This window comes from Gadus macrocephalus, chromosome 3, assembly GCF_031168955.1.
Source record: "Gadus macrocephalus chromosome 3, ASM3116895v1".
Lineage (NCBI taxonomy): Eukaryota > Metazoa > Chordata > Actinopteri > Gadiformes > Gadidae > Gadus > Gadus macrocephalus.
The window spans coordinates 22,991,925-23,017,342 of record NC_082384.1 but is presented as its reverse complement, the minus strand read 5'-3'; the positions used below and the strand labels follow the sequence as shown (position 1 = coordinate 23,017,342).

The window sequence follows — 25,418 nt, the reverse complement described above, 5'->3', positions numbered from 1 at the left end:
CGGTATGTGCGTGGTGGAGACGTAGTAGAACCATGGTTGGATGGATGGCGGCCGGTAAGGGGGGGGGGGGTGCACAGCTCACTCACCTTGGGCGCCTCCACCTCCTCCACCTGGTTGCTGCCCAGCTTGCCCTTGATAAACTGCTCCACGCTGGAGTTGAACTTCATGAAGGTCACGTAGCAGATGTAGCAGGAGAGCAGGCCGATGCTCTCGCCCACCGAGATCTCGTTATCCAGGAAGAAATAGATGAGCATGAGCAAGCCGACGATGTAAAAGGACACGTCCCGGAAGAGGGGCCACCACGTCAGGTTCAGCACCTCCTTGGAGAACAGGGCGCACATCCCGATCACAAACAGGATGTTGAACACGGCCGAGCCCACGATGGTGCCGATGCCCACGTTGCTGTGGGAGACGAAGACCCCGATGACGGAGGTGAAGAGCTCCGGGGCCGAGCCGCCGGCCGCCATGAAGGTGGCGCCGGCGACGTCGTCGGAGATGGCCAGCTTCTCCGTGATGACCGTGAGCGCCGGCACGAAGAACTCGTCGCAGACGATGGCCAGGGCGATGAACATGTAGAGCATGCCGAACATGTGCAGCGACACGTACCCCTGCCGCCGCTCCTCCAGGCTGAAGTAGTCCGTGGGGTAGTCCCCGTGGCTCGCCTCCTCCTCCATGGAGGAGGCCATGGCCACGGGCGGCCGGGCCGGGCCGGCCGAGAGGTTCCCGTGCTGGAGGAGAGTCCGTCGGGGCACCGGGTCGCCCGCCGGGCCCTCGCCCGGCGCCGGCCCCGCCTCCGGAGGCGACGGCGCGGTCAACGCCAAGGCACTCCAAGAGAAGACGGCGCACACCGCCACCAGGCTGACCACGAAGCCCGCCAGACGTCCGGGACGCAGCTTCCTGCGGACATGAGGGCGGGGCGGGCGGGCGCGGCTGGCGCCCAGGAGAGGGGCGCGGGCTGGGTCGGCATCCACGCCGTCTCCACGGTGACTTCTGTCCAGGAACTTGAGGTCCATGGCGTCGGGAGGGGTGGGGTGGGGTGGGGGGGGAGGGAGAGGCAACGTGTTGGGCGAGGCCCGGGGGGAGGCGGGACCACCAGCGGTGAGGTTTGGACGCAGGGTCTGGTCTGGTCTGGGAAGGTCACCGCTGGACTGGCATGCTGGTCTCACTGGGCTAAGCACAACAGAGACCCAGGGTCCAGCCAGGTCTCACACCTCCTCATATTAGTCACTGGGGGGGGGGGGGGGGAGCAGAAGAGCAGAGGTCAGCTGGTGTGTTCGGTCAACAGAGAACCCAAACAACAGAGGCCTCCGTGGTAAATGTAAATGGACTGCTTTTATATAGCGCTTTTCTAACCATTGGCCACCCAAAGCGCTTTACAATATTGCCTCACATTCTCCATTCACGCACACATTCACACACCGACGGCGGAGTCAGCCATGCAAGGCGACAGCCAGCTCGTCAGGAGCTAACAGTCAGGGTTAGGTGCCAAGCTCATGGACACCTCGCCACACAGCTAGGAGGAGACGGGGGTCGAACCAACAACCTTCAGGTTACCAGCCGACCCGCTCTACCTCCTGAGCTACTGCCGCCCGGTAATACGGCCTGGATACAAGCTTTTGGCTTATTCACTAGATAGGCGCTTTACTTTACGTTTGTATCACCTTTAGAGACTGTAAGACCGGGTGTGATGCCGTGTGTATGATTGTCTGTTCTTAAACTCTGTCTTGTTCGTGTCTGTGCTTAAGAAGGGGATCTCCTTTAAACGGTTAACTGACCAAACAAAACCTGAGATCTACAGAGAGTCAGAAGAGCCGAAGGATAAATTGTATCATGCATTTCAAAACTGTCAAAAATAATTATATAAAATATTCACAAGATGCTTGGTGGATAATCAGACCTTGCAGATCTCTCTGCAGCTGGAAGACAGATGTACTGATTCCATCAATCATACAAAGACCACTACGTAAGCATTACAATTTGAATTATAGCATCACATATGCTTTGGTCAGAAGAAATAGGTTTGAACTCTGTGTCGTTTCACCTCACAACATTATTCCAAAAGCGACAAGCAAGCGTCTCCTCACGCTCACCCTAACCCGAACCCTTATTCTCTACTTTGTTGAAATCCCTTTGGTCATTATGGTCTGTTCTCCACTGAATTGAAATCTTTCACGGGATATAAATCAGACATAACTCAACGAGAGGGAGCGTCTTAGTGCAGCTCACGAAGCAGAAGCCACCCAGAGTCTGAGAGGAGGACAATAAGGCGTCCTGACATCGGGTTAAGACCTTTGAACAGACACAGGACATTAGTGGAAGCTCATTAGCCGTCGGGCTAATCCTTCTCATTATCCTGGTTCCCAGCACCTTTCCGCAGCCCAACGCTGAGGCCCAAGGGCCGGTAAGGGGGGAGGACAGGGGGTCCACCGACCGCCCCACAACCCAGAAGAGACCCGTCACACACCCCAAGACCCCCCCCCCCCGAAAGCCTGCTGCTGGTCCCACGCTGGGAGACGAGTCTCAAGTGTCGAGACGACAGATCTCGAGTGGAAGAGACACTCTGCCGCTCTTACTCGGGCCTTGGGCGCGGGGAGCAGCAGAGTTGAACCACAGACCTGCTGTAATACAGTATGGACCCAGGGTGTGGTGGAGCCTACCTGATGGTGAGGTCTGCAGGCTTGGGGGGGTCGTCACGGCGCTGAACCGGTCCACAGGACTCAGACTAGCCGGGACATCCTGCTGGGAGCCTGCTCTCTGAGCTTCTGGGGAGGGCGGAGACTCAGGAAGCACAGATCAGATAGGCCCCGCCTCCTCTCGCTCGCTCTCTCTCTCCCTGCTCGCCAGTCTGTCTCTACGTCGTTCTACCGTCACCCGTTTGAAACGTCCCTTGTTTAAACGGTCACTCTATATCTGTCCTCCTCCTCCTCTCTCTCTGTCCCCTCCCTCTCACTTCTCCCCCCTGCTCCTCTGCTCATAATCACACCCTCTGCACACCTGCATCATGCAGAGATGCTGGCGGACACACACATGCAGTATATGACATATATACACACACACACACACACACACACACACACACACACACACACACACACACACACACACGCACAGATGCAATACGTCAGGGGCCAGTCAGAACTCAAAATAGACAGATCAAACAAATAATGAAGGTTTTTGATCTCCAGGGGGACGAACTTCACCACACACTGTTTTGTGTTCCACACCTGCCCTTTGAAACACAACCCTCTGGAAAGCCATCAAAACCTGAGATCAGAACACCATGAGATCTGAACACGAGATCAGAACTTGATATCAGAACAAGACAATGAACATGATCGGACCCTGAGATCAGAAGCTCCCTGAGATGTGGAGTTGCAGGTGTGAGGGGGAGCTATGAAGCAGTCCCTTGGTGATGCAGAAGTCTCCCCCTGACCCAGTAGCTGGTATTGTATAACCACACGCTCCTCCACGTGAAGCGCTAAGCCACCATGGCTTTATCAAGGTTAGCACAACTTACCCACCAGGTTACGTAGTCGCGAGCTTAGTGCTGCTAGCGCGCGCGGGGGGGGGGGGGGGGTAAGGAGAGAGAGAGAGGGAGGGGGAGATGGAGAGAGGGAGGGTGGCAGGATAGTTACAGTGGTGCAACTGCATCTGTATTGTGTTGTCTGACATTTCTATTAGTTTATGTCCACTGTGTCCCCAGATCCCTCCTAGTGACCTCTGATCTCTCCTAGTGACCCCTTGGCTTTCCTCAAGGGACTGGGAAGAGAAAGCCTTTCTGCGTGTTTACCGCACTGGCCCCCTGAACACGTCTGAATCCCTCCTGCCTTGTGGGCACGTACGTGAGCTTCACACTCCAACCCTGACCAGACTCCACAAGATGACAGAGACATATATCCGTCGCAAATATAGAAGTAAAAATTAAAGTTTTCAAGAAAGCAGTGACGTGATGGGGGCCGGACTTGTAGGGACCTAAAGACAGAGCTGAAAGGATTCAAAATGATCGATTATGTGCTGCATATTATCCATTGTTGTATCTCTGCGTGCAGTGGAAGGCCATTCTAATGATTCCACTGGCTTTGAATCGGTGGCCATTCAAGTAAATGTCAGTGTTCATTGATCTAAATTATTCACTTTGTGTGAGTGAAAGGTGAAATGGTGTCCTCTCTTTCAGGCACCTCTGAACACCACGGATTAGGACTTTAATGCCTCTTAAACCACTAATGGGCTACTTTAAATAGCCTCTAAGTTTGGCTAGCTGTTGGCTGTACGCGTCTGTCCAAAGACACACAGAGAGCAGCTAGAGCTAGACGGGCCGAATGTGTGTGTTTTCGTGTGCGATTGGTGTGCGTGTGTGTGAGAGAGAGAGATCAGGGTCTTGAGTTGTGACAACAGAGCTTACCTGTGAGGATCACCTAATGAGTGGGTATAAAAGAAGACATCGTTATATCTGTACATTCACTGTCCACATTACAGACCCTGGTTTATTTCTAAAAGTTCTAATCCATGGGAGTCAGGGACGACCTTTTTATCTGAGCGGACTTCAAGTTAAGCTAAAGGCAATTAAGGAGCAGGTACACTCCTGACGGCTCAGTTGGCAGTGGAACAACCACGTGAAAGACGTGGCAAAGAATTCCCAATTTATTCAAATGTATACTCATTTGCTGTTTGCTTTTTGAACAATCAATCATTTATCATTTTAGAATATCTATGATAGCTGTATCTATTATATCTATTATATTATTCTGTATTTTAAAAAATTAAACGCTTGGTCATTTCGAAACATTTCAGTGTGAAAAGAATCAGTTACTCAGGAAGGATGGAGGGGAAGAGATTTATTGGCGTTTTTACCCGTGCATACAAAGGCAATACAGCATCGCCACTTGGTGGCACAATACGGCATTACAGATCCAGTTCACCCAGTGGCTCACAGCCGACGTCAAACACGCACAACTTTCCTACATTTTATTTTCCTTTCATAATGTCGCCGAAAGTTTAGAAGGCAGGTGAGGAGGATCATAATTTAAGTACGTAGTACGTTGGAAACAGATTGGAAGAAGACTTTTGACAATGTGGTTTTAAGGAGTGTGATGTTATCTAAACTTATTTTTGACTAAGGCTTTATAAAGACATAGTGTCTGTGAAGACACGAAAGTATCATAGTCGCAATCATCATCACCGGGTGGTAGGAGATGACACAACATTACACCAGTGCTCACAGCTAGTTAATCTCCAATACAGCTCTGGGTGTGATCGTTATACACGTGCAAGAGCACAACGCAGAGGTAGCCTTCATAAAAGAGATTCTACCTAAAGACACATTCATTGTAAAGTAAAGATCTGAAGTTGTCTCGACTAGACCAACTTCTGGTCATGTGACAAGAGCAACAGTTGAATTGGCAACAGTGGGAGAGGGGTGGTGTATTGAATCCCCGCCCGACCTTCCCCATAACATTCCATCCTTCTGAGGCAGAGGTTACCGTGACAAACGGACACATCTACAGTAACCATACACCCCCCCCCACCCAACCCTGGTCCTAGCGGGCCCTCCTCAGCACTTGGCCCGCTTGCCGTAGCCGTCCACCAGGTCGGGGGTGACGCTCTGGTCCGCCTCCAGCTCCTCCAGCACAGCCTTGCCCACCAGCTGGAAGATGTCCTCTGGGGGAACGCCGCGGGGCTCGGCCACCTTCACCACCAGCATGTCCAGAGTGAGCACCGTGCCGCTGGGCACGTGGACCCGCGCCACCACCGACTTCCCCAGCTGAGGGGACGACAAACGCCTCGTTAAGACACAGACCCTCGTTGGCAAAAGGGTGGACGTGTGTTTGTCGCCGAGGCTACCAATGATGCAGGATGTATGTGGCGCTGTTTAGCTAACAAACACCCGAGTCATCCTACGCTGCCAACACCCACTTTATTCTTCAACGGCTGTACCCACCTTAGCCAAGCATGCAAACAGCTGCACCCACCTTATTCTAGCACGCGCTAACCCACCTTGTCCTAGCATGCTTACAGCTGTACCCACCTTATCCTAGAATGCTAACCCACCTTATCCTAGCATGCTAACCCACCTTATCCTAGCATGCTAACCCACCTTATCCTAGCATGCCAACAGCTGTACCCACCTTATCCTAGCATGCCAACAGCTGTACCCACCTTAGCCTAGCATGCTAACCCACTTTAGCCTAGCATGCTAACCCACCTTAGCCTAGCATGCTAACCCAGCTTAGCCTAGCATGCTAACCCACCTTAGCCTAGCATGCCAACAGCTGTACCCACCTTGTCGTGGCAGGCCTTTTCGCAGGGCAGCATCATCTTGACCCCGGTGCCAAGGGACTTCTCCACCAGGCGGATGGAGCGCACCAGCTCGGCCAGCTCGGCAGGCTCCAGCGACGCCTCGTGGTCGCTGCCCTTCCACGTCTTGTCCAAGGTCACGTGACGCTCCACCACCTTGGCGCCCAACGCCACCGCCGCCAACGTGATGCTGACCCCAGACTCATGGCCCGAATATCCGATGGGAATGTCCGGGAACTCCTTCTGGTATTCCTGTAATTCCAGAAGTGTTGTTCACACCTGGACTACTACACACCTGCCCCTTCGTTAGGGCTCAGACACAACGCTAACCACAGTAGCAGGATTTAGTTTCTATGCCATAAATAGCACAAATGCACTCCTCAGGATTTGCCCCAACCCTGTCCACTTTTAAAACAAGACTGAAGACTTTTATGTTTGCTTTAGTTTTTCCGCTATAATTTTAATACACTGCACTTTATGCACTGCACTTCTTTATTTTTCCTTTTTTTTACTTATCTATTTTCTTTTATTATTTAATTTTATTGTATGGAAAGCCTCGTGTATAAAAAGCTATGTCAATAAAGTTGCCTTGCCTATTTGAAAAAAGTGAACATGATTGACACTTCATTATGGAGGACAGAGTGCATCATTGCTCTAACAGGAAACCCAGCCTTTGGAATTGGGTTGGGGTGGACCGTGTCGATCTTACGGAGATGACTCGGAGGTTGACGTTCTCGGGGTCCAGGGGGTAGGCGCTGGTGCACTGCAGGATGCAGAAGTTGGGGTTGTGCTCTTTGACCGTCTTGTAGACGCGCCGCATGGTCTCCATAGACTGCATCCCACTGGACACCACCATGGGCCGCCCTGAGCACCAATGCACCACCGAGTTAGCATTGTACCGCTGGCTTAGTGTTACCGCTGAGATAGCATTACTGCTTGTTTAGCATTACCGCTTGGATAGCATTATCGCTTGGATAGCATTACCGCTTGGATAGCATTACCGCTTGGATAGCATTACCATTGGCTTAGCATTACCACTGAGTTAGCATTACCATTGGCTTAGCATTACCACTGAGTTAGCATTAACATTGGCTTAGCATTACCATTGGATTTGCTTAGCTTTACCACTGAGTTAGCATTACCACTGAGTTCGCATCACCACTGAGTTCGCATCACCACTGAGTTCGCATCACCACTGAGTTCGCATCACCACTGAGTTAGCATCACCACTGAGTTAGCATTACGGTTGGATTTGCACACCTTTCTTGGCGGTTTTGGCTAGGTAGGGGAAGTTGTTGGTGTCTCCGGAGCCGACCTTGAAGAACGGCACGTTCAGCTCTTGGAGGAACTCCACCGCCATCTGAGGAAGGCAAACATCTGCTTATTCCCACAGCAAACTGCTGAACCAGAAGTCTCAAGAACCTTTATGCGCTGACCATCTCTGTCGGATGAATCAGATGACATTGAAATCGCTATGCATCATGGGATAGAGAGCTGACACAAGTTAGCATCAGTCCTTCTCTCTATCTTTACAACGGTCAACTCTTGGAATGGTAAATGGACTGCAATTATATAGTGCTTTTTTGTAACCTGTGGCCACCTAAAGCGCCTTAGAATATTGCCCAACATTCACCCATTCATGCACACATTCACACACCGACGGCAGTGTCAGCAATCCAAGGCGACAGCCAGCTCGTCGGGAGCAGTTACGGTTAGGTGCCTTGCTCAGGGACACCTCGACCCTCGAACTAGCAATCTCCTGGTTACCAGCCAACCCGCTCTACCTCCTGAGCGACAGCTGCCCCCGCTCTCTTAACCAGAAGTTCAAGTAGTGGACTAAATTTGAAGGCAATTGTAACTGTCAAGGCAGCAGACACCCTATCAGAGACAATGGGCATTTGGCAAGGGTTTGAAATATGTTGCTGAACCTGTTTGGACCAGCCTTTATCCAAAATTGCGAGAGCTCTATTTAGTTGGCCAAACCCTGCTCCCACGTAATAAACCCTTTGATATAGGCCTGGCATCCATTTTGGCAGTTTCATCTATCCGTCATTGATTAACGAGCAGATTGGATTGCAATACAGCCGTGACAGAGACCTTTATTTGCTGCGGTATTGAACTGGGTGGACGCTTGACTAAAAGTTTTCGGTGAAAAAGTGAAAGTACAAACATTTTTGTGGCTTAAACCTTTTGAGGTTTAAAACCTTAAACTATACCTTATGAAATTGCAGTTTAGTAACAGTTATTTTAGCTCAAGTTATAATCATCTACATTTTAGGAGGGTTAGTAGCTTGAAACACGCACAGAAACGTAGTGGAAGACAGGGAGAAACTCTGCAGGAACTCTTTTTGAACTGTAGATTCAGTTACCCATTTCCACTCAAAGGAGGCATACCTCGTCCATTCCCGACGCCGTGAAGAAGATGCCGACCTCCTCGGCGTACTTCTGCAGCTCCCTGTACTGCTCATGGCTGAACTCCAGGTGGCGCTTGTGGTCTCCGTAGGTTTTACCCCAGGATTGTTTGGAGTTGTAGGGTCGCTCCAAAGCTAGCTTGTTGAACTTGTGCTCCAGTTCACTCTTCTGGAACTTGGCACAGTCGGCCCCGCAGTCCTGGCAATGGGAAGAGGAGAGGACGAGATGAAGAAGACGAAGACGAAGAAAAGGAAACATGCAACAAGAATGCTATTTTCCCTTTTTGGGATGGAACGTTTATTTTTGCATCGGCCTGTGTGTTATGATTTCTCTATTGTCAGACTATGTGATAGGAAACAAGATATGAAACAAATTAGCACACAAACACAGTTTGCGGCAGCCATGGAAGCAAGCAAACCAACTGGATCAACTGAGATTGATACTCGATTCTACCGACCTTAATTAGCTCCATGAGCCGGACCGTGCTAAAACACAGGTCAATCTTGGAGTTCCAATTAAATATGTAGACAGCTTAGAGCTCAGAAGGATTTCAAGACGGATGTCATATAGGCTGGTGCATAATTTGCAAACAATTAAATGTATTACAAATGTATACATTGGCGGATCAACTTACAGTTTAAAATGAGTCATTGCTTGTCATTGATGAGATAGAATAAGTGAGCCCGTATCAAAAATATTGTTTGCACTTGGCGAGTCTTGCGCTCTTGTTTGTTCAGTGTCCGTTACTGTCCGCACATGACAACCCGGATGATCTTTGATTTTGGAGAGGAGGGGGCAGAGACAAACACCGATATTGTTTGCAGCCCAAACTGTATTGGGCTGCAGTACCCATTTTAAAAACTAGGTGTCAATGTTATATGTTGCACCTTTAATCCTAGACTAGGAATAGAATAAATCCTTCTAAAAAACAAAACACAGAAAACATTGAAGTGTACCCGACTGTACTGACAGCGATATTTTGTTCCACTTCTTATGACAAATGTACTATTGTAAGTCCCTTTGGATAAAAGGTTCTACTAAATGCCCTAAATGTAATGTAAAGGTACATTTAAATTAAATAGCAATTAACTTGTTTCGTTGACACAATTTGTTATTGGCGATTTTAGTGTATTTATGATTAGTATGCCCAATATCTCATTGATGGCCACAAGAAGTTGGAAAGTGGTCTAGGGGGAATACATGTTTCAGGTGCAGGGCTACAGTCAGTGTTAAGACACCACACGCCGACCTAAAGGTCTATCTATATTTAGTGTTGATTAATAAAACAAAAATAATAATATTTTTTAATCAATACTGTCAAATACAGATATTCGCTAAGGGACGGCGATCAATAGTTATGCATAATTAAATGTCGCCTGTTCATGGTTTAATATTAGGTATATTCCGAGGTCGAAGATAAGCCGGGAGACAGTCATCATCCTAACAACTATTGCAACTAACTAATACAGGACAATGCATTCAGGAAGAGTTTACCTTTGCCATCTTAATCATTTTCTTGGCAATTTCGATGTCTCCTTGGTGGTTTTGTCCAATCTCTGCGATGATGAAACAGGGGTGGGAGCCCCCGATCATTCTCCCGGGACACAGTTCAAACTTAAGAGGCATTTTGGTGAAGATAGAGACCGTTTGAAGCGGAGTATCGGCGCTGTTCCCTGAAGTCTACGTGTGAAGGAGGACCCGGAATCACTACCGGATGCATACGTTTTGTGCATCCGGGAATCTACCTTTCAAAATAATTGTCAAGACCAATGGCAGTGTGGTTACACTCCGATTGCCCCTTGATACTTCTTTCATAGTCCCATGGGCTAAACCCAGCCCAGGTTTAGAACGCATAAAAAAAGTGTATATTAGTAATTACAGCCAAATCGTATCACGTAGCTTCATTTCAAAACTAGTGAGCATATTATTTAATCATTTTACTAGTTGAACCAACATTTACATGTTTAACCGTAATAGATGAGAATATTATGTGCTCTATATCAAAAGTTGTACTCGTTTCCAATTTCCCACTATACTATACCACGATTCTTCGCCATGATGCTGCATTGATTCTCGACCAATCATCTTTGGGACTTCGGAAATCTTTGGGAAAGCGTGGACACCGAAGTGATTTGGTCGCAGTCCGGTAAATTACACTGCACAATAAAGTCTTGGGCCCACTACTCAGATTTCCACATTAAATGTAATTGAATTAACTATCTTGTCCAATATCAGACTAATTTAGTAGAAACATGCCTGGAAATAACTTAATTGTAGATTTCATAGGACTTTTTCGCAACACAGAGTATCTCGAAGTGACCATGTAACTACCAAGGAATCAATTGCGCTATTGACAAACATTGATTGACAGCCAAAGAAAATTGGCTGTCAGCCAAAGAAAAAACAAAACAAAGAAAATTTACTTTCAATTAAAATTTCACCGTTTTTATTTTAAGGACATGCATCTCACTGTGGCATTAAAGACTGCAATGTGAACCAATTTAAATAAAATAACTATAATAAATAAAAATGTGTATTCCCATTATGTATAATATCAAAGGAATTGTAAGTAAACATTTTAATACCGCTGTCTTCCATGATATTATTGGTAAAATATCATTTATAAACCTGCATCCATGTCAGTTCCATAAAGGGAACTATACAATACGTAGTCATGCATAATATTTTTTTATCGAAGCTATTTAACGGAATGATCTGTTGCAGTAAAAAGGGCATTGTCCAATAAACCAAAGATAACACGTGACCAAAGCAGCAGCAGCACCGCCTGTGGTGAAACACAGGCATTGTTTCGCTGTTTCCTACAGCTCATCCTCCTGCTTCAATATTGCTTTAATAACCACCCTGATAATAATAAGCTTACGGTTCTATAAACGAGAGGGACGTGCTACGACTCCCTCCTGCTCGTCGTCTACTATCCCCGATAACCCTGTCACTCCAACCCGTCCTGTCGCAGCTCCCGGGCACTAGGCCAGCATGGAGGCTGTGATGCTGGTGTCCGGGTCAGCGCCGTCCTTCAGCATGCGGCCCACCAGCTGTTCCATCTCCTCGGGCGCCACGCCTCTGGGCTCGCCCACCTTCACCCCCAGCATGTCCAGGCTCAGTGGGACGCCGGCGGGGATGGCCACCCTGGCCACTACACACTTCCCCAGCTGGAAGATAGGAAGTAAAAACCTCAGCCTAGCAACGGTGGGAGTGGTGCCTCACATAGCTGATTGTTGTGTTTGGGCGGAGCCTAACATGGCTGATTGTTGTGTTTGGGGCGGAGCCTAACATGGCTGATTGTTGTGTTTGGGGCGGAGCCTAACATGGCTGATTGTTGTGTTTGGGGCGGAGCCTAAAGGTGCGAACACACCAAGCGCGTACCTCGCGTACCATGTACGTGCGTAACGCAGCGAAAATGTTGCTTGACCATTTTGTGTCAAAAATGGTCAGATACGCGCGTACGCATACGCGCGTAGATGAGACCGCCCAAAACTCCCCCCCCCTCCAGCCTGTGGCTGCGCTGGATTTAGGAGTCCGAGGAAGGAAACCCAAACGCCGCCGTGTTTGGATGGATGATAGAGCTTGGATCGGGTTAGATTAAATAATCTCGGATATAAATAACAATAATCGGGTTAAATAACTTCACATGGTGTGTCTGGTGTGTTTCCAGCATTCGTAGTGTTGATCAGCAGAGAAATAGTCCGCCAAGACGTTGAGGTTGCTTAGCAATCAGAGACTCTGTCCATGCAAGTGAACGGAGCGTTCACTCTTCGTCATAACTATCAAACCAAACATCCTTCACATTCACCGAGCGAACATTATGAAAGTAAAATGCACATTTCTCGCTAAAAATGTTTCCATAAAAGCATTTAATGGCGTAACTATGTTACTATTTCCACACAGAATAAAGAAAGATGTCGGCCGTATGCTTCTGTCCAAGCTCACTACTCTCTGCCAGTGACGTCGGGTCAAGCTCAACGCTGATTGGCTATTGCGGCGCGTATGAGCGTAAAAAGTTAAATTTTTTGAACTCCTCGCGTACATGTACACGCGTATATGTACGCGCCTCATACGCCCCTACAGCGAGTAAAATGTTGCTTGGTACGCATGATACGCGTGTACGCACCTCATACGCGCGTAAACCAATGCTTCCCTATGGAAAAATTGCCGATTTCATACGCGTGGTACGCAGGTAACGCGTTTGGTGTGGCCGTACCTTAACATGGCTGATTGTTGTTTTTGGGGCGGAGCCTAACATAGCTGATAGTTGTTTTTGGGGCGGAGCCTAACATAGATGATAGTTGTGTTTGGGGCGGAGCCTAACATAGCTGATTGTTGTGTTTGGGGCGGAGCCTAACATAGCTGATAGTTGTGTTTGGGGCGGAGCCTAACATAGCTGATTGTTATTTTTGGGGCGGAGCCTAACATAGCTGATAGTTGTGTTTGGGGCGGAGCCTAACATAGCTGATTGTTGTGTTTGGGGCGGAGCCTAACATAGCTGATTGTTGTGTTTAACATAGCTGATTGTTGTGTTTGGGGCGGGGCCATAGCTGATTGTTGTGTTTATGGCGGAGCCTAACATAGCTGATTGTTGTGTTTGGGGCGGAACCTAACATAACTGACTAGAGTTTGGGCAAACATTGCTGAACAGAAATATGTACTGTATATACTTTGCTGAAATATACAACGACCTAATGTCAAAAAGAAAAATGTTATTCCAAGCTGTCTTTAATGGCCCTGACACACCATTCTGACTGTCGCTCGTCGGCAGAAAAGGCAGTCGGACCGATTTGGTCATGGCCGATTCAACATGTGCAATCGGCCGAAAAGAACCCAGACGGGCTTGAAAAGATCACCGACGGCTTTGACGACGGCCAATCGATCAGCACAAACCCCGAACATACTCAGCTCGCCAGAGTGTCCGACGACCGATAATCTGGTTGGTGTGTCAGGGCCTTAAGCCTGCTTGGTGACTAACATTATCTTTCTCAAAGTGCTTGACAAGTCACATTATTGTTCTGGAGGTTCTTTTTAAGTCTCCTGATTTATCTCCAAGTGCTTGACTTGTCTCCTTATCGTTCTCCAAGTCTGCTTTCAAGTCTCCTTATCGTTCTCTAAGTCTGCTTGACAAGTCTCCTTATCGTTCTCGAAGTGCTTGATAAGTCTCCTTATCGTTCTTTTAGTCTGCTTGATTAGTCTCCTTTTCTTTCTCGAAGTCTGCTTGATAAATCTCATTGTTTTCTAAGTCTGCTTGATAAGTCTCCTTATCCTTCTCTAAGCCTTAATAAGTCTCCTTATCGTTCTCTTAGCGCTTGATAAGTCTCCTTGTCGTTTTCCAAGTCTGCTTGGTGACTCATCTTTTCGTTCTCCAAGTCTGCTTAGTGGCTCCCCTTTTTGTTCTCTAAGTGCTTGTTGACTCCCCTTTTCATTCTCTAAGTCTGCTTGGTGACTCACCTTTTCGTTCTCTAAGTGCTTGGTGACTCACCTTATCGTCTGCTTGGTGACTCACACTTCGTTCTCCAAGTCTGCTTGGTGACTCACACTTCGTTCTAAGTCTGCTTGGTGACACACTTTGTTCTGTCTGCTTGTTGACTCACCTTTTCGTTCTCCAAGTCTGCTTGGTGACTCACACTTTGTTCTCTAAGTCTGCTTGTTGACTCACCTTTTCGTTCTCTAAGTCTGCTTGGTGACTCACACTTCGTTGTCCAAGTCTGCTTGGTGACTCACACTACGTTCTCCAGCTTTCGATGCAGGTGCATCATTAGAAGTACCAAAGGCAGTCTTGGAGAAGCTGTTTGATGTGACTGATGAGGTGAAGAGCTCTTGGAGAGTGCCTGTGGTACTTCTAAATCGGTTGCACTAATAATACGGACACAAGAGGAGTTGGAGACCATTGCGGCCAGTCGGCAGAATCCAAACCATTGATGGAAAATTGTGTCATTCTGTGAATTTCGTCAATTGAAAATTATAAATTAACTTTATCTGTGTTGATGGAAAATAATTTCAGGTCGTAGTTATCTTCAATTTATCTTACTATCGGCATTTAAATAAGTACATATCCCACCGCTGCCAACAATGTAACTGAGGGTTATGCGTTGCGCCTATATGTTATGAAGATCATAAACTATTTCTCATTAAAAATCATTTGCTAAGCCAACTGGGCTTTATGGGCGTTATACTTTTGAGTTTTTTTTTATAAATCTTTATTCAATTAGCAAGTTGCGAAAGGAGCATTCAGTCATTTAATTGGACTACAAGGTTCAAGGTTCCCTTCTGCACTAATTACAATGTGGGGAAATTCAATGATTCACTGGAAAACAAATTTACAATGATGAACAGCGATCGCCCGGGCATGAGTAAGAGCAGACTAGATAGGAGGTATAAATAGCAAGCTCTTAATATATATTTTCATAAGCACATAGAATGCTTCAAAGGGACAATATGGGTGAAATAAGGTGATGCTTTACTTGTATGCTACTGCACACAACCGTTGCCCTTTCCATCAAAAATTTAGCAAGGTTATGAAACTAAATTCAAGGTTTAAACAAAACAAAAAAAGACAGAATCCTTGAATTTCATTCACTTCTTTATTTTTACTGAGATACTGAAATTATGAGGACCATGAACACTCAACCTGGTGGCTAACAGTTAGCTCTTTTAACAACATCAACCTTCCAGTCTCCACGTCTATAATGTATTTATATATATATTCCCCTCTCTATATGTACACACATAAGAGCAAACACACGCACATACACATGGGTCATGTTTGACGCAATGACTGGATTGTTCACTTCCGGACTGGACAGGAGTAAATGCATAGTCTGAAAATTCAGGACAACACAAACCGACTACACACTAAGGTACACACAGTAAATTAGGAGTTTTCACTTCTGACTCAAGGAGTTTTGGTCCATAAAAAGAACAGTGACAAAAAAATAAATCTGTATATACTTTGTATTTTTTTTAACACCAAAACACACAGGGTTAGGCTTAGGGGGTCCGGGTGGGGCTAAGCATGGGAAACTGGCCAAGACCGTAGGGGCTTCAGACCCTTGGTGCCACAGACCATGGGAACACAGACCCAAAAGCCCCAGGCCTGAGGGGCCCCCAGATTGGAGGGTGCGTTTACAGACTGCCCGGGTGGAACTGGGCCTTCTGAGAGAGCAGCCAGCTCTAAGACAGGTTGGGGCTACCAGAGTCTCCTGCAGGTGGAAGACAAACTGGAAGCAAGGAATGCAGAACAGGGAATGAGGTCATATGAAATGGACAGATGGATCGGTGAAGCCCCGCGGTCGGGGAACACAGAAGAAGGGACGTTGAGTTGGTCGGTGAGGTTGATTGGTTGGTTGGTTAGTTTTTGTAGCCAGGGTTACGATTGGTCAGTATTTTTTGGGAAGGTTACGATTGGTTGATCAGTTTGTTAGGTAGGTTACGATTGGTAAATGGGTTGGGTTACGATTGGTGGGTTGGTCAGTTGGATGTTAGCTAGGTTATGATTTGGGGGTCGGTCAGGTGCATGTTAGGTGGGTTACGATTGGTGGGTTAGTCAGGAGGATGGTAAAGATTTGTGGGTCGGTCGTTGGGATGTTAGGTAGGTTACGATTGGTTACGGGGGTTGGCTGTAGGGGTGGGAGGGGCGGGTTTACTGTTGGAGGGAGTAGGTGGCGGCCCCCCAGGAGCGCACCGGGCCCCTAGCGGACCAGCGGGGCCTGCTTGAGGGAGATGAGGACCGAGCGCATGCGGGACACGTCCTTGGCCTGCTTGCTGGACTTGGGGTTGAAGTCGCAGAGCCTGGCCACGCGCTCCCACTCCGTGCCGGGGTTGTTCTCGTCCAGGTCCGTGATCATGGCCTCCTCAGCGGCCCTGCTCCACATCCACGAGAGATTGGGTCAGGTGGGGGGGGGGGGGGGTCAACACACACACACACACACACACACACCAAGAACAAGACGATACCCCCTGCGGCACAACAGAACCGCTGTCCGTCGCCACCTCATGGGCCCTTTCAAGTACCGCTCATTGATGAACGTTTAATACATTGAGTTTGTTCTGGCCTTTAAGAAAAACATTTATAGCATAAACCCCTTGATAGATACTACTGTGTGTAGAACTTTCTACAGCAATGATTCAATATGTTCTAAACGACTAGATGTCTTCGAGAGGCCTAGGTACATCCTGCACGATTTCCGAATATTTAAAAAGGATTAGTTTATGATTTTGGCTTCTTCGCCTTTTGTGGTCCTCCCAGGTCCGACAAGATCAGTGAGTCCACTTTTCTGTCGACGGGTTAGGTGATCAGTAGGCACCTGAAGACCGGTTTAGCATTAGCGATGTGTGATGTCAACCCCAAAGTGCCAGAGCATTGGCTCCAAAACACAATTTAATGCACCTTCCAGATAATGCAAACATGAATCTAGATACGCGTCTATGTCTGGAAAAATGGTGTTATAACTAAAACGAGAATTCAACCTATTTTACACAAAGTTACTATAGCTCTATTTCTATTTCAGATTAGTCTTTCTTTAATAAACCAAAGCACAAACCGGCCCATCGTGGCTCAAGGACAGCAATCCTGTTTTACCCGCAGAGTTCATCTCTACACAGACGTACCTGCACACTCACAGAACTACAAGTTACATATCTGCACACTCACGGAACTACACGTTGCATATCTGCACACTCACAGAACTACACGTTACATATCTGCACACTCACAGAACTACACGTTACATATCTGCACACTCATGGAACTACACGTTACATATCTGCACACTCATGGAACTACACGTTACATATCTGCACACTCATGGAACTACACGTCACAGAACAGCACGTTACATATATGCAGTCACGACTACACGTTACATATTTATTCCCTCACAGAACTACAGATAACATAACTACTACACACTAACAGATAACACCTTAAACAACCAATATTCCAAGAGAGGGAAGGCCGGCACAGGCAGTGTAACGAAGATAATCAGAGCCGAGGTCTCTTGTCCAATCAAATTACATGGTTGAAACTAACTATGTATGTGTGTGTGTGTAAAAAAGAACTCTCTGCTCCTTAAATTTACTCATAACATTCCTACACAGAAAGGACCTTTGGTAAAAGTTGCTTTTGTGCAATTGAGTGAATAATTGTAAGCATCTCCATGCAGCTTAACATAATGGTTGATTTTTTTGTTTAAAAGTTAGGTAAACCCAAACATAACTTTCAGTTCAAGTGCTAAAATGGGGGGTTGACGTAGACTATAACTGCAGTCATTAAGTTAGCAATGACCTACAGATTCAATCCCTGATAGTTGGACGATGCATATCGCTGCACATCCCTAAAACAAAACTGGTTGAATGAAGGACGAGCCTCAGGACAATTGATATAAAACACCAAATCAAAACATTTAGAAACCCTTAAACATGAAATAGAGGAAGATTACACCAAAACCACTCGCTTGCATCCCTTCTGGTCGCCCATAGCAACAACCCGACACACACACACACACACACACACACACACACACACACACACACACACACACACACACACACACACACACACACACACACACACACACACACACACACACACACACACACACTTTACGTGGACACGGAATATGCACAGGCAGGCCGTGTGGTCTTGGAATCAGAACAATGGGCCTCCTTCACCTAGCAGCCATCTTGGTGAGAGCTTGGTTCTGAACGCTGGCTGGGTGGGGTAACTGAACGCGTAACGCCACATTTTGTTTCCCCCCCCACGCAGCGAGCGGCGAGAACCCCCGGACGGCTGCTGAGTGAGCGCGGCCCACGGGACGGGCTCAGAGAACGAGCGGTTCCAGAGGTTTACTTAACTGTTCTAGGCGGTAGCAGGGATGGTTAATGTGTGTGCTTTGACGGAGCAGCAGACAAGAAAAAACAGGGAGAAACAGTTTCACAATCAGAACAGAACAGCAGAGAGAAAGAGAAGAGGGAAAGAGGGAAAGAGAGAGAGAGAGAGTGAGAGAGAGAGAGAGAGAGAGAGAGAAAGAGAGAAAGAGAGAAAGAGAGGGCATAAATGAATTAAACTGAAAGATGAGCTAAATGCAGATGTTTGAGCCAGCATGCAGAAGCCAAGCCGCGCCTCTGTGTTTCTACCAGCGGTTTGGGAAGCAGGAAGCGCACAGCGGGGGTGTGGGCTTGCCATTGGTTGGTCGCCCGGACAGAGCGTTGTTATTGGTTAGCGAACAATGGGACCACCAGTAGGTGAAATACCCGTCAAACATACTGCTGCTTGGGTTGTGATAAACCTTAGAAAAGCAATATGTGGGGACTGCAGGGAACAGTAGGGCTTTCCCATACTTCTTTAATGTGGTTAGTGTTAGTCATGCTTTTGTTATGGCCACGTCATCTATACGGGGCGTGTCGAAGGTCAACGACACTAAACAAACATTTAGACAAATAAATGTGTTATGCAGGGAGCAAGAGGAGCTTTTTCGCCTCCTACAGGGATTTATCAGATCATCTTTTTGTCAACACATGACCCTACCTGACCATCCAATGGCAAGAAAGCTATTAGGTAGCAGCTTACTAGCAACAAGCTGTAAGCAGCAGCTCACCACCTAGCTACCAACAAGCTGCCAGATCACAGCAGCTCACCAATAGCTTGCTAGCAACATGCTCCCTGACCAAAGCCGCTCACCAGCTAGTTAGCTAGCAACAAGCGGTCTGACCACAGCAGTTCAACTGGTAGCCAGCTAGCGGGGGCTGCCTCACCACAGCTTTTTGCAAGCAACAAGCTATCTGAGCTATCTACAGTAGCTTACCAACTGCTGGCTAATTAACAACAAGCTGTCTGATGGAGTACCATCAGCTAGCAACGATTCAATTTAAAGAACTTCAGGACCAACTATCAAAGTAATTCATAGAGGAAAGTATGGATGATCTTCCAAAAATAAATAGTGGAACGGACTGAAGGGGAGGGGGGCGGGGGGCATGACTGTACAAGTGACTTGACGATTCCCAGGCGATAATGTAAAAAGATGATGACATCCAATTGAAATATGATGTATAGAGCATGATATTGTCTGGTGCGGAGCTGTGACGTCTGAACTGAAAAGGGTGGACAAAGTCCAAGACATCTGCCAACCCGCTGGAGCAATCAGGGATCAGGACAGATCTAACAAATACTACATCTGGATTCGCTGACCACCCAAGTAGGCGTGGCTTCAAAATAAACAAACGTAGAGGAATGTACGGAGGGGCTCGTACAAGAAAAATTAATAAAGAATGTGATCGATTTGATAAATGATTGAACGAATAAAGTTGGAGGAACGATGTGTGCAAAATGAATGATTGATGAACTATGTTTCCTGAATGAATGATTGATGAACGATTGAATGAATTGATGATTGATGAACCTGTGAAGGGCTGGAGCTGATGACTTAAGGAGCGCAGGGAGGAAGGTGGGATGAGGAGGAGGAGGAGGAGGAGGAGGAGGAGGAGGTTAGTTGAAACAACATACACATAACCAATGAGGTCAGAGAAGGGCTGCTTGTAGAAGTCCTCGTCCAGAACTCTGAGCCAGGTCCACGGGAGCGAGGCATCGGAGGGACGAAAGAGAGAAGAGATGCAGAGAGCGGTAAAAACAGGGAGAGGGAGACAGCCAGGAGATACGTCATCACAGCACCCCCAAGGCTGTTGTTTCAAAGATCGCCCAGAGGCCGGAAATCGGTGTCCGGTGGCGAAAGCACCACCGCCGGCCAAACAAGGGCTACCGCGGCAGTCGTTTCCACCTGGCACACAACCGTGGATGTTGCGTTGTTAACCAAACGAGGTGAAAAAATCTCATCTTTCCGCAGTACTTCTATACTGGTGGACTACTTTGACTGTCCACATTTTCAAGGCCATACCTATTTCGTTTACGCTTCACTACATTTATACCCTTGCAAGTTTAGTAGGAGCGGTAGAGTTTGTTAGCAGGTTAATTAGCATTAAGCCGACACTTCTATTGTATTGTGCAACGGAGGTAAAGAGGAACGGTTACATCTCTGGTTGGCTCAAGGGCCCCTGATGGTACCTCTGGTTGGCTCTAGGGCCCCTGATGGTACCTCTGGCTCTAGGGCCCCTGATGGTACCTCTGGTTGGCTAAAGGGCCCCTGATGGTACCTCTGGCTCTGGGGGGCCCTGATGGTACCTCTGGCTCTGGGGGGCCCTGATGGTACCTCTGGGGGGGCCTGATGGTACCTCTGGCTCTAGGGCCCCTGATGGTACCTCTGGCTCTAGGGGGCCTGATGGTACCTCTGGCTCTAGGGCCCCTGATGGTACCTCTGGCTCTAGGGCCCCTGATGGTACCTCTGGCTCTGGGGGGCCCTGATGGTACCTCTGGCTCTGGGGGGCCCTGATGGTACCTCTGGGGGGGCCTGATGGTACCTCTGGCTCTGGGGGGCCCTGATGGTACCTCTGGCTCTAGGTCCCCTGATGGTACCTCTGGCTCTGGGGCCCCTGATGGTACCTCTGGCTCTGGGGCCCCTGATGGTACCTCTGGGGGCCCCCGGTGGTACCTCTGGCTCTAGGGCCCCTGGTGGTACCTCTGGGGGCCCCCGGTGGTACCTCTGGCTCTAGGGCCCCTGGTGGTACCTCGTGCTCTAGGGCCCCTGGTGGTACCTCGTGCTCTAGGGCCCCTGATGGTACCTCGTGCTCTAGGGCCCCTTATGGTACCTCTGGGGGCCCCTGATGGTACCTCTGGGGCCCCCGGTGGTACCTCTGGCTCTGGGGCCCCTGATGGTACCTCTGGGGCCCCCGGTGGTACCTCTGGCTCTGGGGCCCCTGATGGTACCTCTGGGGCCCCCGGTGGTACCTCTGGGGCCCCCGGTGGTACCTCTGGCTCTGGGGCCCCTGATGGTACCTCTGGCTCTGGGGCCCCTGATGGTACCTCTGGGGCCCCCGGTGGTACCTCTGGCTCTGGGGCCCCTGATGGTACCTCTGGGGCCCCCGGTGGTACCTCTGGCTCTAGGGGCCCGGTGAGTTGGCTCTACCTGTTGTTGACCTTGGTCTTCTCCAGGGCTTCGTTCTGCCGGTTGTGCCACTCCTCCAGCTCCTGCTTAGCCTTGTCCTTCCATGCAGACTCCTGCTCACGCGAGTTATCATCTGGAGAGAGAGGGGCGAGAGACATTGGTTAGGAGGGGGAGGGAAAGAGAGAGAGGGGCGAGAGACATTGGTTAGAAGAGGGAGGAAGGGAGAGAGAGGGGCGAGAGACACTGGTTAGGAGAGGGAGGGAGGGAGAGAGAGGGGCGAGAGACATTGGTTAGGGGAGGGAGGGACAGGATGGGAGAGGGAGACCTGGGTGGGGTCAGTACAGGGTGGAGACTACAGGGTGATTGGTGGATACTACATTGTGATTGGTGGAGACTACGTGACGGTGGGCGGAGACTACAGGCTGGAGACTACATTGTGATTGGTGGAGACTACATGACGGTGGGCGGAGACTACAGGCTGGAGACCACATTGTGATTGGTGGAGACTACGTGACGGTGGGCGGATGCTACGGGGTGGAGGTGACAGGGTAGTGGCTGGAGAATACAGATGGGTGCACTACAGGGTCGTGGGTGCGGGGTCTCAGATGGGGGGGGGGAGGCCTACCTAGGACCTCCAGCCGGTCGCTCTGCTCCTCTCTCCACTTGCGGAGGCTCTCTGGCTCCGCCTGCAGGCGGTCTGCGCTGGAGATGGCTGCGTAGGAGTCAGACGGGCCGTTGCTCTCCTGGGGGGCAGAGGAGGGTAAGGGGTTGACCCCGGGAACCAAAGGTCAGGATGAGGGAGGAGGGTTAAGGACCCGGTATACACTTAAAATGACATCAGCGAGGTCGCACGGGAACGTACCAACTGGCAGGTTGGTGACCAATAGCCAACAACTAGGCCCGGGCCCAATACACTTTTAGTGGGTCAACGATAGCGTGTGAACGTCTGCAATTTGATTTAGTTGTAAGTATACTGGTTCTTTATAAGGGTTAACCCAGGCTTATGGCTAGTGGTCTCCCATGATCCAATATCAGACTTCATAGCAGAACTGACCGTCAGTGCAACAGAGACAAGCAGGAGTTAAGACAGTGGCAGAGTCATGTTACTTAAGAGGGTTGAATAATTGAATGAGGGAATAGGAGTTTTACCGCGTGGAGTTCCCCGTTGACCGCACCATCTGGGAGGAAAGGAACAACCAGTGGTTAAATGACCATCAAGATATAAACTGTGATGAAGTACAACACAACATGTGCACATGCACTACAATACAACATGTGTTGACATGCACTACCCATGTTCACAAACACGTTTAAAAGTTTTTTTCAAACGCTAAATATCTCACAACCTAAGAATGCAAAAAAAAGATCAAGACAATGTTTATTATTATATTATATATGCATCATTAAAGTGTAAAATAAACCCTTGGTCAGCTCTTCAAACACAGTACGGTCAGTTATATGCAGGGCAAACTACACCCTGAACATATTGCTCAATAATCTTCTTCCCTGAAATGAATAGGCCCTGCTGTGAGGATTTACTGCGGATACAATACAGGGCCAAGGGTGAGACGCTATCAAGGTTCCTCTTTCTCTGGGAGAGGAGGTGACGACGTCGCGACGTGCTGACGTCACATTAAACCCGTACCATTATGTTGTCCAAGCAACTCAATGGATTCAATGAAAACAGGCCCAGCTAGCTACCTGTCACCACCCTTATCGCGGCATTAACAAGGTTTTCTTGAACATTAAAACAACGGACACAGATGTTTATTATGCTCTCATTGTAAGCGAGGAAGCAATAACCTTGAAGCGTGGTGGCCAAGACGCAGAAATAAGTCATACGATCGTTATTGTGTCACTCCTAACGTAATATGTGCTAAGCCCGCTAGCCATACAACGAGACCCGTTATCTTTCAAGGATTCAAACGGTTCAACGACTATAACAGTACCGATCGATCGGGAAGCACATTAACGTCTTTCAATGATCGTTGTCAACTCGACCACCCACCGGTGACTTCTGAAAGGGACGAGGGCACCTCTCCGCCGTCCAGGATGCTGAAGCCCTCGTCGTTCTCGATGCCCGCTATGTCACTCTCCTGCTGGGCCAGGAAAGCGGCGGCGGGGTCCTCCTCAGACCCGGAGCCGCTGCCGTTACCGGCGGCCGGTGCGCTCAGCATGTCGAAGTCGTCCATTCTCGGTGGTTAAAAACGAGTTAAGGATGTCAAGAAGGAGGGGAGAGAGAGCAGGTGTCTTAGTTCACCGATACGTTCAACGGGGGATTGAAGTGGGGGCGGGGAAACGATGCAAAAAGGCAGAAGCGGAAATTGACAAAGTGACCAATCAGGCTGGGCTACGGATGATTGGCGCCGCAACAAGCAAATGGCATTCGACCACCCTCGAACGTTGACCAATGGATCGGCTTCATAGCGTAACGTGCGGATCCCGTGACCTGGCGCAGATCGTCTCAGCTGTAAAAATGCATTTTCGCAGCAGTCAGGGGAAACGACCGTTCAAAGCAGTACGTGTCTCGCTTAAAGCTTTAGTTGATTCCATTCACAGTATCTAATGATACATTGATCATTAATAAGTATTTGTAATTGTATTAGGCCAGAGTCTTGGCGTTATTACAAATATTAATTTATAATGATCATATCTAATAACAATTTATAATAATATCCATCTCAAGGTTAAGTCATAATTTTTTGTCAATTTTAATTACTATTATTCCCCATGTAATGCTGCATTTCTATAATTCGTCCATCCATCTCTATTCCTCTCCCTCTTCTGCATATACATGTATTCATCCATCTCTATTACTCTCTGCTGCATGTATATTTACCCAACTATCTCTCTATCAAACTTTGCTGCATGTCTATTCATCCATCCATCTCTAATACTCTGCTGCATGTCCATTCATCCATCCATCTAGTACCCTTAGCTGCAGGTCCATTCATCCATCCATCTAGTACTCTAAGATGCAGGTCCATTCATCCATCCATCTAGTACTCTAAGATGCAGGTCCATTCATCCATCCATCTAGTACTCTAAGATGCAGGTCCATTCATCCATCCATCTAGTACTCTAAGATGCAGGTCCATTCATCCATCCATCTAGTACTCTAAGATGCAGGTCCATTCATCCATCCATCTAGTACTCTAAGATGCAGGTCCATTCATCCATCCATCTAGTACTCTAAGATGCAGGTCCATTCATCCATCCATCTAGTACTCTTAGATGCAGGTCCATTCATCCATCCATCTAGTACTTAGATGCAGGTCCATTCATCCATCCATCTAGTACTCTTAGATGCAGGTCCATTCATCCATCCATCTAGTACTCTTAGATGCAGGTCCATTCATCCATCCATCTAGTACTCTTAGATGCAGGTCCATTCATCCATCCATCTAGTACTCTTAGATGCAGGTCCATTCATCCATCCATCTAGTACTCTAAGATGCAGGTCCATTCATCCATCCATCTAGTACTCTTAGATGCAGGTCCATTCATCCATCCATCCATCTAGTACTCTAAGATGCAGGTCCATTCATCCATCCATCTAGTACTCTAAGATGCAGGTCCATTCATCCATCCATCTAGTACTCTAAGATGCAGGTCCATTCATCCATCCATCTAGTACTCTGATGCAGGTCCATTCATCCATCCATCTAGTACTCTAAGATGCAGGTCCATTCATCCATCCATCTAGTACTC

At 48.2% G+C, this 25,418-nt stretch overlaps 3 protein-coding genes and 2 long non-coding RNA genes across 7 annotated transcripts in view; all 5 read right to left on the bottom strand.

Annotated features, from left to right (window-relative positions):
* The window catches only part of slc24a2 (solute carrier family 24 member 2), a 14,829-nt gene extending 11,942 nt beyond the window's left edge, over nt 1–2,887 (bottom strand). The window contains exons 1-2 of the mRNA XM_060048095.1: nt 2,658–2,887; nt 87–1,227 (exon numbers count right to left, since the gene is read on the bottom strand). Coding sequence (XP_059904078.1) covers nt 87–1,013 — 927 coding nt within the window. The 5' untranslated portion in view covers nt 1,014–1,227; nt 2,658–2,887. The remainder of the gene's footprint in view (nt 1–86; nt 1,228–2,657) is intronic.
* Nucleotides 2,888–4,818: 1,931 nt separating this feature from the next.
* On the bottom strand, nt 4,819–10,431 carry nansa (N-acetylneuraminic acid synthase a). Its single transcript, XM_060048092.1, has 6 exons — nt 10,201–10,431; nt 8,689–8,904; nt 7,555–7,654; nt 7,004–7,158; nt 6,280–6,546; nt 4,819–5,761 (listed from the first exon to the last, which is right to left on the bottom strand). The coding sequence occupies exons 1-6, from the start codon at nt 10,330–10,332 to the stop codon at nt 5,552–5,554; spliced, it is 1,080 nt and encodes a 359-aa protein (XP_059904075.1). The 5' UTR covers nt 10,333–10,431; the 3' UTR covers nt 4,819–5,551.
* On the bottom strand, nt 5,776–6,273 carry LOC132454614 (uncharacterized). Its single transcript, XR_009524960.1, has 3 exons — nt 6,157–6,273; nt 6,026–6,125; nt 5,776–5,969 (listed from the first exon to the last, which is right to left on the bottom strand). It is a non-coding gene; the product is annotated as an uncharacterized LOC132454614 (long non-coding RNA).
* A 4,846-nt stretch (nt 10,432–15,277) lies between the features above and the next one.
* clta (clathrin, light chain A) lies at nt 15,278–24,023 on the bottom strand. Of its 2 annotated transcripts, XM_060048090.1 has the most exons (7): nt 23,716–24,023; nt 22,857–22,885; nt 22,333–22,450; nt 21,729–21,840; nt 20,216–20,269; nt 18,568–18,603; nt 15,278–16,575 (listed from the first exon to the last, which is right to left on the bottom strand). In XM_060048090.1, the coding sequence occupies exons 1-7, from the start codon at nt 23,897–23,899 to the stop codon at nt 16,404–16,406; spliced, it is 705 nt and encodes a 234-aa protein (XP_059904073.1). In that variant the 5' UTR covers nt 23,900–24,023; the 3' UTR covers nt 15,278–16,403. The 2 variants fall into 2 exon arrangements, with proteins under 2 accessions (XP_059904073.1, XP_059904074.1); XM_060048091.1 differs by lacking the exons at nt 18,568–18,603; nt 20,216–20,269 and having other exon boundaries at nt 23,716–24,018.
* LOC132454612 (uncharacterized) lies at nt 20,607–21,200 on the bottom strand. 2 transcript variants are annotated; one of them, XR_009524959.1, is made up of 3 exons: nt 21,074–21,200; nt 20,860–20,915; nt 20,607–20,770 (listed from the first exon to the last, which is right to left on the bottom strand). It is a non-coding gene; the product is annotated as an uncharacterized LOC132454612 (long non-coding RNA). The 2 variants fall into 2 exon arrangements; XR_009524958.1 differs by lacking the exon at nt 21,074–21,200 and having other exon boundaries at nt 20,860–21,027.
* Nucleotides 24,024–25,418: the final 1,395 nt, after the last annotated feature.

Coding starts and splice junctions, on each gene's coding strand:
- nansa (XM_060048092.1), bottom strand. CDS start 10,332: ATGCCTCTTAAGTTTGAACTGTGTCCCGGGAGAATGATCGGGGGCTCC. Junction 8,905..10,200: donor AAATGATTAAGATGGCAAAG/GTAAACTCTTCC, acceptor TCCCATTGCCAG/GACTGCGGGGCCGACTGTGC. Junction 7,655..8,688: donor CGGCGTCGGGAATGGACGAG/GTATGCCTCCTT, acceptor TGCCTTCCTCAG/ATGGCGGTGGAGTTCCTCCA.
- clta (XM_060048090.1), bottom strand. CDS start 23,899: ATGGACGACTTCGACATGCTGAGCGCACCGGCCGCCGGTAACGGCAGC. Junction 22,886..23,715: donor GTCCCTTTCAGAAGTCACCG/GTGGGTGGTCGA, acceptor CTTTCCTCCCAG/ATGGTGCGGTCAACGGGGAA. Junction 16,576..18,567: donor CCCTGCTACCGCCTAGAACA/GTTAAGTAAACC, acceptor GATGTGGAGCAG/GGCCGCTGAGGAGGCCATGA.